This window comes from Lethenteron reissneri, chromosome 43 (assembly GCF_015708825.2).
Source record: "Lethenteron reissneri isolate LAM-NWPU_2019-01 chromosome 43, ASM1570882v1, whole genome shotgun sequence".
Taxonomy (NCBI): Eukaryota; Metazoa; Chordata; class Hyperoartia; order Petromyzontiformes; family Petromyzontidae; genus Lethenteron; species Lethenteron reissneri.
In genome coordinates this window covers 4143504-4159886 of record NC_083821.1, presented here as the reverse complement: position 1 = coordinate 4159886, position 16383 = coordinate 4143504, and the positions used below count along the sequence as shown (strand labels likewise).

General features: G+C 48.9%; 1 protein-coding gene across 1 annotated transcript in view; it reads right to left on the bottom strand.

The window, feature by feature from the left end:
* Positions 1-13401, bottom strand: part of FAM91A1 (family with sequence similarity 91 member A1) — a 39181-nt gene extending 25780 nt beyond the window's left edge. The window contains 6 exon segments of the mRNA XM_061569659.1: positions 5908-6021; positions 6423-6490; positions 8551-8608; positions 10046-10197; positions 10953-11037; positions 13133-13401. Of these exon segments, the coding sequence (XP_061425643.1) occupies positions 5908-6021; positions 6423-6490; positions 8551-8608; positions 10046-10197; positions 10953-11037; positions 13133-13204 (549 nt within the window). The 5' untranslated portion in view covers positions 13205-13401.
* Between the last annotated feature and the right edge of the window lie 2982 nt (positions 13402-16383).

The following is a 16383-nucleotide window of genomic DNA, read 5'->3' as shown; positions in this document are numbered from 1 at the left end:
CCACGGAAGGCGGGAAGCCGCCATTTTGGGGCCGCCGCGAGGATCGTCCGCCATTTTGGCGACACAGCGTTGCGACGCCTTGCTGAACTTACCGCCGGAAGAGTCAGCGACGGACGGAAGCAAGCCAAGGAGTCGCAGTCGTCACCTTACAACCGTCAAAGAGTTCTCCATCGGGGGCGATTGGAGTGCGTTCGCCTGCAGATTTTTGGCGGCGGTACGTACGGCAAGGTGGACGGACGCTGAGGCACTGGAGGTGCTCCCGACTCTTCTTGATGATGAGTCCGTTCGTTTTTTTCGCTCTATAAAAGCTGCGAAGAAGAAAACTCTGCGAGGGGTGTTCGAGGAAATGGCGGACGCGTACGAGCCACCGGATGACGCCCATCGCCGATTCGTGCAGCGGCAACGCGCACCTGAGGAGTCACCTGTAGCGTACAGGGGCGCCGTGTTGGAACTCGCTATGGCCGCTTACCCGGAGACGGAGCCTGACCTGCTGGAACCACTCATCTTGGGGAAGATGTTGGAGTTGTCCCGAGATCTCGGCATTCCTATGCCGGCGTGCGGTCACGAAAAACTCACGTCCCGGACCGCGGCCAAGTGTTTGGACGCCCAGTTCAATCTCCGCCGCTGGAAACAGGTGACGGCGTGGACGGGCGGTCCTGTCGTCGATGGGGGGGCCGTAGGGTGGGACCCTACGAAGGCCGTGTACGTGCCGGATGCGACCGGCCCAAAGGAGTTGTCGGCCGCCTCCACTCCGTGGCCGGCTCGAAGCGGGCCAGGGCCGCGGGCTCCGCCGCCGGCGCGGCCGCGTCGGGACGGGGTGCCCGCTGCGCGCCGCCCCGACGTCGACTGCTTCCGCTGCGGCCGTCGGGGCCACTATGCCAGGGACTGCTGGGCCCGGGTTCCGGGGCCGCCCCAGCAGGAGGCCTCGACAGCGGACGCCCCAAAGAAAGACCCTCCGGCACAGGCAAGTCGGTGCGCACCAGACACCCGGCAAGGCCTGACACCTCACTCATCGCCGTTGTTATGCGACGCGGATGTTGTAAAATACGGGAGGCCAGTATCTGAGCCTTGTCGCTCGATAACGCAGTGGCGTAAGCTGGCTCGGCGGGTTGTCGCGGCCGCTACCGGTTCGTCCACTGTACCTGGGTCCATCCAAGGGGTGGACGTACGTATTTTGGTGGATTCCGGTGCGTCCGCGACCATTATTTCGGATGTGATATTCCATCTTTTGAACATCCCACCGGGGGCCGTGAGGCCGGCTTACGCTTCCTGCATCGCTGCGAACGGGGGTAGTATGGGCATCGTGGGACAGGTGGACGCTAACATTTCTATCGGGGGTGTCTCGGCCTCGGGCGTTGTGTTGATTTCGAGGTCCCTGGCGGTTCCTTGCCTGTTGGGTACGGATTTTTTGGCTAAGATGCCCATTCTAATTAGAATCAATGAAAATTGCATAGAACTACCGGGGGGCCGGAAATTGGAATTTTTACAGTCCGCCTGGGGGCGACCGGCTCCTGTCGCCCAGGTGCAGGCGCTATCGGAAGTTTCGGTTGATATTCCACCTGGCTCTCAGATGCTCATTCCCTTACGATACCGGAAGCCGGTTCCGGGTCGGCAGGGTGCTTTTGGGATTTTGCTGTCGCCGTCCGCCGCGGTTACGGGCGGCTTAGCGCTGGTAGGGGCGCAAACTATTGTCCGTCCAGATCAGCGCCCGTTTTTGCAGGTGTTAAATGCGAGTGCTGAAAGCGTGTGTGTGCCGGCTGGTACCGTTGTGGCACATGCCACTACGGCGTTTACGGCTCAGAGTGACCTGCCGGACGGGGGGCTTGTGGGTGGTGTTTCACATGATGGAGGGGTTGATGATCGTTGGATCGCCGAATTATGTGGGGAAAATTCGGCCCTTTCCACCGAGCAGCGTTGTGCGATTCATAAATTATTATCGAGCTATTCCGATGTGTTTAGCTCGGACGATTTGGACTTGGGACGCACCTCGCTTCTCTCTCATCATATCGACACGGGGGACGCTGCCCCTATCCGTTTGAACTCGCGTCGGATGAGTCCGGCTGAGCGTGAGCATGTTCGAGGGGCAGTGGAAGACATGTTGAAAGCGGATATTATATCTCCATCTAATAGCCCATGGGGCGCGCCTGTTGTGTTGGTTAAAAAGAAGGATGGTAAATTGCGATTTTGTGTGGATTTTCGGAAGTTGAATAAAGTGTCGGTGGCAGATGCGTATCCCCTGCCGCGTATGGACGATTCTCTCGACGCCTTGTCAGGGGCTAAGTTTTTTTCAACGCTAGATCTCTCTTCGGGCTTCTGGCAGCTCCCCCTTGACGAGCCCTCGCGAGAAAAGACAGCTTTCCGTACGCCGCAGGGGTTATTCCAATTTAACCGTCTTCCGATGGGGTTGAATGCTGCCCCTGCCACTTTTCAGAGGTTGATGGAGTTGGTATTGACGGGGTTCCAGTGGGAGACATGTCTCATTTATTTAGATGATATTATAGTCTTCAGCCGCACATTTGATGAGCATTTACTGCGGTTGGAGGCTGTATTCGCCAGAATGCGTTCTGCTAATTTGAAATTCAAGCCTAAGAAATGTCATTTACTGCAACGCTCCGTTCGATACTTGGGACATATTGTTAGTGCGGACGGGGTGGCCACGGATCCAGAGAAAACTGCTTGTGTCCGGGATTGGGCAACCCCGGCCACGGTGGGTGATGTGCGTCAGTTTTTGGGGTTCGCCTCATTATCGGAGGTTTGTTCCGAATTTCGCTACTATCGCCAGGCCTTTGCATCTCCTTACTGGGAAGGGGCATAAATTTGTGTGGGGACCGCCGGAGGAGGCGGCGTTTCGGAGCCTGCGCGATTTACTGGCTACTGCGCCGACGTTGGATTATCCGGATTTTGAACATCCCTTCATTCTGGATACTGATGCGAGTGACACTGGTATTGGGGCGGTGTTGTCCCAGTCAAAAGGTGGTGTTGAGCGTGTGGTGGCGTATGGGAGTCGGGTTTAATCTCCCGCGGAAACCCGTTACTGCGTCACTCGCAGGGAACTTTTGGCTATTGTGTTTTTTCTCCGACAATTTCGACCGTATCTGTACGGTCGGTCGTTTATTGTCCGCACGGACCATGCGGCCTTGCAGTACGCTCTTAAGATGGACCAGCCATCCGGACAATTGGCGAGATGGCTGGACACGTTGCAAGAATTCTCCTTCCAAATTCACCATCGGAAGGGTGTGCGTCACGCTAACGCGGACGCACTGTCCAGGTTGCCGCAACGATCCCCTTGTGCGTGTGCGTCGGGGACGCATAGGTGTGGACCGACTCAGCCCCCCCTTCAGCCTGTCGCGCTGGCAGTGGATGTTCTCGAAACTCCGCTTACACCGGGACCGGTTGATGGGGGACCGGCTGACGGGATTTTGCGTCTTCCAAGGTCTGTGTGGATTCGGGAGCAAATGTTGGACGAATCTTTGGTGTCGTTGCGAAAACGAACGGAGAAGGCGGGTAAGGAAGTCGGTGCGGGTGGTATTTCGGAAACTGCTCTCCGAGATGGGTTACTGATGTGGAGGGAAGGGATACAGGAACACTGGCGTCTCGTTGTGCCTGCGTCATTGCGGTATGAGTTGATTAGATCTTTGCACTGTGACACACTTTTACACCTGGGGGTGCAGAAAACCCTATTGACGCTGCAACGAGACTATTATTGGCACGGCATGACGACGGATGTCGTCGGTCACGTTCGCGCGTGTCCCGATTGCGCCCGCCGTAAACCACCTAAACATCCATATGTTCCGCCGATACAATCGATTAAAGTATCTCGGGTTAATGAGCTGGTGGCGTTAGATATTTTGGGACCCTTTCCGCCATCCGCTAAGGGAAATAAGTATTTACTGGTGGGGGTTGAGTACCTCTCTCGCTGGCCGATGGCCTGGCCTTTGCCTGACCAGTCAGCGGCGTCTATCACTGACGCCTTTCTATTTGGGTATGTAATGGACAAAGGGGCGCCGGAGAGGCTCCTTACGGATCAAGGACGTAACTTTTCGTCCAAATTGTTGGGGGAGGTGTGTGCGGCTCTTGGAACTAAAAAGATACGGACGTCCCCCTACCACCCGCAAACGGATGGTATGGTGGAACGGTTGAATCGGACTCTGTCCGCCATGCTGTGCCATACAGTCGGGGAAAATCAATCTGATTGGGATTTGCATATCCCTGGGGTGCTTTCGGCGTATCGCATGACGCCGCACGCGGCTACTGGATACTCGCCGTTCTTCCTTATGTACGGCCGTGAGAATGTGCCGCCGATTAATGAACAGTTGGGAACCGGCGCGAGGGGGCCTGTTAAGCCTCTTCCTGAGTATATTAAGGACAACGTTCGGCGTGTCGCTGAGGCGAGGGAAAGTGCCCGCATGGCTACTGCCAAGGCTCAGGCCAGGAATGAGCGGTGTGCCCGACGATCAAAGGGGGAGTGCCCCTGGAAAAAGGGGGACCTGGCCTGGCTTCATTGCCCACAGGTGCGGCCAGGTACCTCTCCTAAATTACATAGACCTTGGCAGGGTCCGGTCCGCCTCATTGAGGTTCCCAACCCACAGTCGGCGCGTGTTCAGGTTGGTTCACGGCGCTGGTTCGTGCATACATCCCGGTTGAAGCCATACATTGCCCCGCGGCCGGATGCGTCATCTCCCGAAGTTGCCTTGCCGGGGTCTGTTGCTGCCGACTCGCCCTTGCCTGTGTCTGCTGACCTTGCGAGAGCGCCTGTCGTACCCTTCACAGACAAGCCGGCCGTGACAGCGCAGGGAGGAGGACGTTCCGCTCGTGGGACGTCGACTGGAGCCGCAGAACCCACGGGACCTGCAGCTCTTCCTATCCCTCCGCGGAAGCGAGTACGGGATGTCTCTGGACGCGAGCGGGACAGTGGCGGGCCTCCAATGGCGACGGAAGAACTTGCGCCCGTCGCCCCTAAAACCCTTCCACGTTCCCGCTCGGCGGGTGGTCTGCCGACCGTCCGGGACGGCCCGGCTGCCCGTACTCGCTCGAAATCCCTCGCGTTTCGTTAAAATTGTATTGTGTTGTGTTCTGGTTATATTGTTGTTGCATGCTTCGTGTCTTTTTACGTGTTGGCCCTTTACACCCGCATTTCTTGTCAGGTTGCAATTCAGCCGAGGTCGGCTGGATTTTCTTTATGGGGGAGGGTGATGTAATGCGGGCGTAAACGGCCCTCCGGAGGTGACGTCAGGAGGGGAGGAGTTAGGTCACGTGGGGGGGTGAGGGGTTAGGCTATAGAAGGAGGGGAACCGGAAGAGGACGGGAGTGACGGGGAACCAGGAACAGAGAGAGGCCACGAAGGGCGAAGCGGAGGGTGGCGAGATCGCCACGAACACGGGGGAGCGAGGATCGGCACCGTTGGCCAGCGGTGACCGACCCGAAGCAGCGAGGAGGCTGCAGTCAGCAGCGGGGCTGCACAGAGAGTCAGCAGCGGGGCTGCATACAGAGTCAGCAGCGGGTCTGCATACGGTAGCAGCCAGAGGGTCTGCACATAGGGGTAGCAGCGGGAGTCTGCATAGAGGTAGCAGCGAGTCTGCAGGGAGGAGGTTACAGTAGATGAAGCAGAGAGTCAGAGGGAAGAAGAAGCTATAATAGCAGTGAATAGCCGGGGGCTACAAATACAGAGTTATAACAGAGTGCCGTGTGGGTGAAGACGAGAACCCAATAAAAGACACGAAGACAGAAGGAAGTGTCCGAGTCCTTTTATTACACAAGCATAACAGATATCAACTTCCTTTAAAAACACACACAGAACAACCCAACTACATATCGACCTTGGTTTCCACTATTCAAGACCTTGTTTTGTCTCAATTGATGTAAACCCCCATCCATCTCCCTGGGCTGAAACTTCAGCGCCATCCTTACCTTGATGTCATCCTCAGTGATGAACCCGGCCTGGATGACCCACCATGGCTCCACGGTGATCTCCACGGGCTTGATTGGCAACAATTCCCGCACAGGCCGCCTCCGGAAGAATTTCTGCACACGTGAGACAGGCACGCATCAACAGCCCCAGCGTTTCAATTTAAACAATCGTCTGCCACTACGAGTGACTCAGAAATAGGGAAACGCCATCCATTTGATAGCATTTTTTATTTATATACATATAAAAGGCAATGTTTCGCCAAATGCACCTTTGCCATGGCAAAGAGAAAGGCCATTGCCAAAAAGTCTCTGATTATAATTGCCTTGAGAGCAGTGTTTTAGACGAATGTGTCAAGTTTCTGTGAATTGTGTGTGTGTACGTGTGAGTGGCAGAATCACGCGCGCACACTACACAGGTCCGGGCGAGCCGGCACAGTGACGGAAACGAGCCACTTTTTTCTCCAAACAGGAACACATGGAGTGCGTGACAAAGCCAGGAACGCTCTCGCCCGTACCTTCGAGGAGCGGCACTGGTTCATGAGGTCGATGTACTGATTCCTCCCAATGCCGAGCAGTCGCAAACCTGGAGGACCAAACAAGCGGCGATCCTTCACTGAACACGGTAGGACCAATACCTCAGATCTGAAACACGGTAGGACCAATACCTCAGCCGTGGCTGATCATTATTTTAACACTGTGGGCACACACGAAATTGATTTTGCCAAGACGAAGGTACTCTGCAAACCCACTGACTATCAGCAAAGATCCATCCATGAAGCCATCCAGATATATAAACACAGACACAATTTCAAACGAGAAGATGGGTACAAACTGAGCAATCATTGTAAGGACGTTATTAACCAGTTTGGGTCAAAACTGGCTGGGTTGTTCCCTTCCTACCAACATATGTTAGCAGTTACTTTCGACTCTCTGAGTGACATTCACTAACACAGCCACCGTTAGCTGTGTTAGTACATGGCGGGCTTGCCATCCTTTTCCACCTCCATGTGGCGATGTTCCTTTCCAAGTTCTCTCATTGTTACATTTACAAGCAAATTTCTCACATTGACATGTTAATCCCTCACAATACAATGGCCACCCCCACAGCGGCTTGCCATCCTTTTCCACCTCCATGTGAAGATGTTCCTTTCCGAGCTCTCTCTAGCTTACATTTATCAGCACATTCCTTACATTGACATGCCAATCTCTCACAATACAATGGCCACCCCCACATTTATATGCAAATTTCATCTCTAGCCCAACCCACTGACCCTTGGGCTACATCCATCTCAAACCTTTATAACTCCCTGCCTTAGCAGCACTCCCGCCAGATTTTTTTTCCTGCTTCAGCAGCTCTCACCTGATGACGATTGCTTGTTGCGATGGGAACATCGTGATATTGTGATTATTTATCTATCTACGTGGCTTTACCGAAAGACCCAAAGAATAAGACATGGTAAATTGCTCATTTGTATCTACATTGCATTACAGTAATTTTTTCCCCATTTGTGTTTTGCTCATTTCTGTCTGCATACTTTTAAAACATAAACACTACTCTGAAGCATGGGGGAGTGGCGGGACTGTGGTTAGCACAGGGGAATATGAACCTCGCAACCTGAGCTTGATTCTCAGCCATGGCTAACGCCAGCGGCGAGTGATATTTGACCGGGTCCTGGGTCGTACCAATACCAACCAACTTTGACCAGTGGGGTGGAGTACAGTAAAACAAACCATTAACTAATTTGGTGGGGACGGAGCTTCATCCAGAAGTGTATTGACAAAAGGCTAAACATTATCATTATTATTAATGTAGCGTCAATAACGGATTCCCAGCCACGGCTAACATCAGTGACGAGTAATCTGATCAGGCCCTCGCCCCCCTCCCCCCCCCCACGACCTCTCACACGTCACTAACCCACGCTCCTCATCTTCACTATCCTTGACACCTTCACCAAACTGACACTGGCCAGTGTGGTGAAGTATAGTCAAACAATGCAATGACCGAAATGGTAGAAGTTGAGGCCGTATCCTCAACGAAGAATTCACAACGGGATGTGATAATTATCATCATCATCATTCATGATAATGAATGTGGTGGATTGCTTAGTCCTATTAACTTTAATCTTTTTATAATCTCCTTGAGTAACCAGCAGAATGTTTTAAACAACACAGTAACCGTGTGTTTTATTCTGGGACGCCATGGTGGCGAGATGTTAACTACCTCGCCTGGTATACAAGGAGGTTGTGGGTTCGATGCTGACCCAGACGCCTGTATATTTCGAGTTTGCATGTTTTCCCCGTGGTGCCATGAATTTTTCTCTGGGTCCCCCGGTATTTCCTCCACATTTAGAAACATGCATTTTTAGTATTTGTCTGCAATAAATTCCCACATATTAAGCCACTTCACTGAGCTACCATTTTTGGCCAGGTTGCTTCTGAAAAAGAGATAAATAGCACAGTGGGTCTTACCTGGTAAAACATTAATATATTAACTGCGAGAACAAGTTTAAATACTACAAGATTGAATTACAGTCCTCATAACAAAAGCATAAACAAACTCGATAAAGTAAGTTTCTGCAACCCAAGCTAAGAGCACAAATTGTAAACAACCGCATTGGCCTTTTCCCTACTTTTAGCACTTACAGTCAGCTGCAGTAAAGTTGGGCAAGGAGTCATAACTTCTCTCATTTGACATGATGTCCTGTGAAAACCAAAACACGTGAAATCAATTAATTAGGAAACGCACGCAACAATTTTTTTAACAGTGAGAACTTGCTACGAAAAAAAAGACTCAGAGCTGAAAAGTACGCGAGGCTGTGCTTGCGGTCGTGAAAATTAAACGGTCCCCAATTGTGATGCATTTAGATTTTGGCTGCCGCGCAGTCGGGCATCTAGTTGCAAGATGGCGGTCCATTCCCGAGGTTCTAGTTTCTAACGGGGCCGCTGCCTTGAACCAGTCTCGATACGTTTACACATTGCATGAATCGTGCAATTAAAATAGCTGCTGTTCTGTCAACGCAACGCATTCGTCAATAACGCCGCCATAAAAGAGAGGGAAAAGAACAGGGTACACAAAGTCAATGTGTTGAAAAACAGAATGTGCTTCTACATCACTGCCAACGCACCGTCAAAAAAAATATGCGTTTAACCGTCAGTAAGTAGCACTCTAATATAAAAATTGCACTATGTAAAATATAAATATATAAGCTGAGATGACTGATTTTATTGTGCTTTGTATAGCAACCTTTTCATTTACACACGTCTTTTTTTTCAGTAGATTTGAAGAGATGGTAAAAAAAACAAAGACTGGTTTAAAGATACATTGTGTAGTTACAATTACACCTTGTGATAGAAGATGAGTTAGAACCTGTGAGGGATTGGGGGGTACACTACAAGATGACATGTAAGTATATAAAACACGGGGTCAATATCCACCATTCATTCTGCACGTAGACAGGCAAATTGAAGGTTTAAACATTATTCAATAGGGTACAAAGTGCTTGCATCACATGTGTCCTTGTGACAGCCCTACATAACATTAAAATGTACCCGACATCCAATAGAGGCACTCGGAGAAAGGGGCTTGTGCCAATTCAAGTGACCTGAAAAGCGAGGATCAAAGCTTTACATGTAAGGCTCACGCCATAGGAGTGAGCAAGGAGGGTATGCATGCAGGTGTATGACAGAGTAAGGCTTGTGTTGGCACCAATATAATAGAACTCCCATGGGCCTCCGTGTCAAACATGTATACGTTACAGATTGAATAAACTCTGATGGCTCATGATTCGATTGAAAATTTATTCTCTTTTTATTGCTCTTATTTGAACGTCTCATATTTCGTATCTCATGTGGTCTGTCTTGTCTGTTCAATTGCCATACAGTTGCATTGGAAAATAATCTGCCATCATGGTACACAATATATTTTGACATTCATTATTGGATGCATGTGTTGTGTCAAAATTTATTGCATGCCGTGAATCACTCTTCAATAAGCTGAAGCAAGTACATCACCCTGTGATGACAGCTGATAATCGTATGTATGTTGAACTCTTTATCACCGTACCTAGCCAACTGTGCTAATCGAAGGTGTGACAGGCCAACTTTGTGTGTGTGAACAAGGCGGAAGTTGGGCAACTACCTCCATCATGCTGCAGTAGTAGGCGAAAGGGGTGATGCGGAGTCCCTTGACCATAATGTCTGACAGGTGGTAGGGATAGAGCATGAGGTGCTCCCGGCTGTAGCGCAGGAGGTCCTCATAGTAGCGTCGCTCATCTTTCTTTATGTGCCTCACTGGAAACAAAAGAGGGCGTTCGCGTTATTATTCAAAGGTCAATTCATTTGCGTGTGTGGGACCCAATCAGAGGTCTCCATCGCAGTCTGAGTCATCACACTGTGTGGCTGTTAAAATGTATTCACGCCACTTGCTGCAGAGGTTCTTGGTTGGAATGCGGTAGGGTGCCCTGGTTTAATACTGTGGGTGTAGTTACCGCAAAACAAATGGGCGGTATGCTTCACAAGTGGACATTCAAGATGCTGCGAGGTCATTCGAAGTGTCGTCCATTGAGTGTCGGCATCACAGTCCAAATTAGAAAAAATATTGGCAAATTACTTTATTCAGAAACACGTCGACCCCTACTCTGACATGTATAGCAGGACCCTCCTGAAACAAATATTGAGACTCAGTAAGCCTTTCCAGAGTAAACAAATATAATAAAAGCAATTCAATGGAAATATTTTACCACAACGAAACAGCAGTGGGACCAGTTGCGAAGCTTTACTGGGAATGACAAATCATAATAAAATTTAAAAAAGCCTACGACTTCCCTACACTACCCGCTAATTAAGTACACAATGCACAAGCTCTTACCGGAATTGATTCACTTCGCCAATGTATTTGAGAAATCTCTGTATGTAAAAAGTAAAACACTCACAAATATATACTTCGGGGCAGCGTTTAGAATGGCGCTGTTGTTTTGCCCCTGGGCGTTACGATTGCCACAGCAAAAAGAAATGAACAACCCCGCGGTGTGGGCGCAATGCTGTACCCAGACTGCTTCGGTACCGAAGTTGGTTTCTGACGCTGTAATTAACAACCAGTCGCTCGTACTCGCGCTGAGAGTTTCCCAGGCTCTGCAATGACAAGCAAAACACCGTCCATCAACAACGCCGGCTGCAAACACTCACTGCAGGAACCACTCTATAAATCATCAGCACATAAAGAACCATCATTCCATACCCAATGAATTATTGAATACACTGTACGTCACAAACATTCAATCAATTTATAACTCAGCTTACATAAAAAAAAATGCATTAATAACTCTTCTTATTTCACGGGCCTACATGCTTTGGGGTTTAAACACAGATTAATAAATAGGTAACCTTCTTCATGAGAATAACGTTTTTTTTAATTTCCAAAATGAAATTGTTCTCTCGGTAATCATGAAGTGGAATCCATGTAGAACTCTCGCAGATCAAGGCATCATCATCACCCTGTGCTAACAGTGGCCTGCAGAAGGTGACATCACAAAACGACTTTGGAAATCCCTTAAAAGTGCCCCGCATTTACACTTGGAGCCAGATACTGCCCCACGCACTACGCTACGGAGATGTTTGTGGCATGGTAGTCAAGCTGAAATGTTATTTTTTTCTTACAGCTGGAATGTTTGCCAAACTACGTGCATCACCAACCAAACGTAATGGTATGTGATCGGAAATGTTTTGGGTAATAGTCCTTCTGTATAGCATATTAAGGGGTCATTGACCACGTCACCGATTCTATATTTACCATTTAAGGTCACAACGTCATTGACGAATGGGTTTACATTTTCCGTGATAATTGTGCACCAGTGCCAATGCAGCAGCAGCATCACCACCAAAAAACTTGTCACATTTAATGCCGAGTTTTTTTCAGCAGTCATTGGTGAGACCAGGGTGAATGCAGTCAATTCAAAGATATTTTACATAGCATCCAGATGCAACAATATCTCAAAGTGGGACAAATATTGTGATAAACCAGTTAAGGAAATAACGGGTAGCAAGTGTTTGAATAAAGTTGAAATATGAAATATTGAGACAGAGAGTGGTAACGGGGTTACTGCAACATAACAATAACACACAAGCTAAGACAAAAACATTATATCCACAATATACGGAATACACCTTTTTGGATATTGTAATTTTATCTTTGGCTCTCAAATTGTCACTTACATTATAAGTTCTACAGTGTAATCATAAAGGCAGAGGAGGGCAGGTAGACCTTTAAATCCCACAAATGTGGTAGAGATGTCAGTAACTTGTTTTCTTCACAAGTATTCCTGGGCATGGAACGCGTCTGAGATGATTGTGATGATGATGATAGTGATCAGCCGAGGAGATGGAGCGATTAAGTGAGTTCGGGTGGTACTGAGTTATTGCACTGCACGATGATGAGTTGGTGCCTGCATGGAAATGTCTTCATCTAGCAGTGGATATACCACGTATGATGATGATGATATCTAATCAAGCGTTATCTTGAATGCACATTGAACATCTTGGGGGGGGTGGGGTATGGATAGACATGTACAGCCCTTCTCACTCCACTGCTGGACGAAGACCAAGCCGTGCGTTGAAGGTAATTGTTTGACCATAGCTTGCACAGTGACGATTATCTGAACCGGTCCTGGACCTCCCCTAGGTCGACTCGGCCTCAAATGAGTACCTGGTGCGGTGTGTAAACATCGCCACTGGGGAGACAAAGGCGGCCGGGCGTGGTGCTGGCCACACACCCACTCGTGTGCAGTACCGACCTTCATAGGTGCTGCTCGCTTACAGCACTTGCCCCTACAGTCTGTTAAGGCTACACGGGGGCTCTTTGCCTTGCATAGTACTGTACAGTAGTACGACGAATGGATGTCACTGTAGCACTGCTGACAGCAGCAATAGCAAAGCGCAGCCTATAGCACCTGTGAAGCACATTGCTTGGTGGTCACACACAGGCTTAGAGAAGAAACAAAACAACCCTGATCAGCTTGCGAGATCTCTCTAATGAGTAATCAACCATCGCTGGTGGATGCATTATACTTTTTCCTATGGGAACGTAATATTGTTGTTGTACATTATACGGAAGCGCACACACACACTCGTTAAGAGAGATATATATGAATAAAATCGGCTTAAAATATACAGAACTGAGAGGGACGAGGCCTTGGGGGTACCGGGGGCCACCCCACCAAACCTCTCTCACCTGTCTCACGTTCACGGGCAGCTTCGCCCACGCGTAATTCTGTCGGATGTGAAACTCGGCGTCGATATTCATGTCGGCTTCTGACTGACGCGGCGAGAAAGTTATTCGGTTTTATTAAAAAGAAGGAAAAAAAAACAACCCCACCCACTCCCACTTCCCTCCGCCTACAACAATATCGACGAGGAAGCTGGATCTGAAATTAATAAAAACAACAACAACAACACGGAACCAGCACCAGAGGTGGCGGCCACTGCTGCTACAGGCCTCATCCCTTCACAGAAGCACCCGCATGATACATTGGCCCCATCGATTACAATACGTACAGCGCATACGCGCGTCGAGGTGTCTGATTGGCTGTGGCGAGCGCGAGGGCGGGCGCGTGCGGGGGGGGGGGCGCGTGCTGGAGCGGGTGGGGGGCGGGAGGGGGGGGGCCGTGTGGGCGTGGTCAAGCGCTTCAAGGCCGCATCCCGCGCGCCCGTTGGTCAGGAGGCGGAAAGGCCGCCAGCCAATGGTGAGCGGTCGCGCACGCATCGCATGTGCTTATGCGCGCTAGGAAATGTAGCGTGGCCCCCCCCCCGCCCCCCCGCCCCCTCGCCCACCCCGCCCCCGCCCCTCGCTGTCACCAACGCTTCCGGGTGGGTGGCAAGCAACGTGCGCGTCATAGCAAGCAAGCGATGAATTAACATACACTATCGATTAATTGCGTATTATTGGTTCTTAAGGTAAAGTCACGTAGAAGGGAAATAATAAAAATAAAACTATTAAATTCTCACGACGTTTCGATTGCAACACAAGCAATCATCATCAGGTGTGAAAATTTGAAAAAAACACCACTTTTTTCAAATTTTCTTGCTGTGGTTTTCACACCTGATGATGATTGCTTGTGTTGCAATCGAAACGTGAGAATTTTATTGTTTTATTTTATTATTTCCCTTCTACGTGACTTTACCGAAAAAACCAAGAATATGAATCCCTGCAGTCACGAAAGCTTTAAATCGAAAGATTAATTGCCGATTAAATAATGATATTTTTTTTAAAAACACGTTTTTTGGGGTTAGATCGCGTTAAATTTAAACCTGTCAACCCCCTGTCAGTGCCCTACTTTATTACAGACCAATTCAGACATTATTGGTCACCCCGCGCCCTTATACATCTCAACATTCATTCTACAAAGCCCCATCACAAAGGAAGAAACACAAAGACAAAACAAGTTTTGCCCGTATTGAAACGGCTGTACGCCATTTGGATCTGAAACATCAATTTCCCTGTACAAGACTACGGGTATACCGTGTGGGTTGACAGGTAAATAAACATGAATGTGTCGTTAAACCCGCCACCACCCGCCACAGACAATTGGCAAAGGTTTGTCACGTAATCAGCACCACCGGTTGTGTGTTGGGAGAGTAAACCCACAACGTTTATATTTCAAATACGACGTTTCGCTGGTGATTACAACCAACTTCATCAGGCGATCGTTCGCGCAGGGTTTTTTTTTGCTTGCCTAGGGGACCCCGCGTTGGCAGCTGTCCCTGTGCGGCAGAAGGTGAACAAAGCAGCGGCTTGCACGTGGGCCTAGGACTGCCGGAAGGGGGGGGGGGGGTATTATTCTAGTTAAGTGATTTAATATTTTTTTTATAATTTTTTTTATTTAATCATATTCAACCTGTAACGCAGCGCACAGTATTCATTCACTCTCGTGGAGAGATGACGACTCAGATGAGCGTGGAAGGCAGCAGCAGCCACCGCAGTGAGCACATGACAACGATTGCCCACGTTCTGCCGTCCTCAATATGTGAAGGTGTTATTGGCCAATTCATGGGTGGCTTACAAGTGGCAACACTCCATCCCCGTACAGATGGAAACAGATGGCGAACAGTCCACATGCACTACTGCCTTCCCCTGGCGAGCCAGGGCATATCAACGTCGCTGTGTGTACCAAGCGCGGTGTGACATCAACACTGGGAAGACAAAGGCGGCCGGGCGTGGTCCTGGTCTCACCACCCTATCATATTGATAGGTACTTGCACTTAAGTCAACAAATGATGTCACGCGATTTTGGACGATTTTTGACCCCCCCCCCCCTCATCACACGGCGTCACAAAAAGTCAGACCCCCCCCCCCCCTCAAATATGACGTCACAAAGCTTTCCCCCCCCCCCCCGCCCAAACAACATGCTTCAAATCGCTTTCAACTATTGTCATTGTAGCGCGTATTTAATGTGGCGCTGCACTCTGATGTTGTAGGAGTAAAACATTTATGAAAAAGTCTATTTAATTAAGTAGAACGTGTTGTCTACATGTATTTAAAGTTGCGCATTTTGATCTGACGTCACATTTCTCAAACCCCCCACCCCCGTCCCATATCGTCACAAATGTCTGTCCCCCCCCCCGCCTAGGTGCGTGACGTCATTTATGGACGGCCCCTCATATCAATGGTACGGCATGGCTGTGTTTGTTCAAACGCAAACTACTTGTCAGTCGCACACAAAAGAAAAAGGTCCCCCGTATAGCCTCCACACGCTGTCGGGTCAAGGTGCTGTTAGCGAGCGCCCAATGAATGAGCCAACAGCACACAAGTGGAATAGTTTGTTTGGCCAGAACCACGTACTGGACTCATTTAAGGCTGAGTCGACTTAGGGGAGCGCCACAATCGGTTCAGATAATCACCGCTAATATTTAAACTCAACAGATTGGTCAATAAAACTGCCCAAAAGAGAAAGAAGAAAAAACTTGGTAATATATCGGGTATTTGCCCTTCATAAAATATCTATGAATCAGGGCCATTAACCGAAACGTCGATTATATATTTACCTTCCTTCACGGCAGTGCCATGAACGAACGTGTTGAGATGTGTGTTCCTTGCGATTGTGCCTTAGCCGTGATAGGGAATAAAAACATTTCTGGACATCTGTAAAACTACCGGACATCTTTCGATTTAAAGCTTTCGTGACTACAGGGATTCATCTTTTTGGTTATTTTGGTAAAGTCACGTAGAAGGGAAATAATAAAATAATAAAAAGAAAACATTATACGTTTTATTTTTATTATTTATAAATAAAACATAATATGTTTTATTTTTATTATTTATAAATAAAACATAATGTTTTATTTTTATTATTTTATTATTTCCCTTCTACGTGACTTTACCGAAAGAACCAAAAAGATGAATACCGGACATCTGTGAAAAAGAGCTTCATAGCTCATCGGATTCCTCCTCCAGTATAAATAAATATTCGGATTCTCAAATACAGG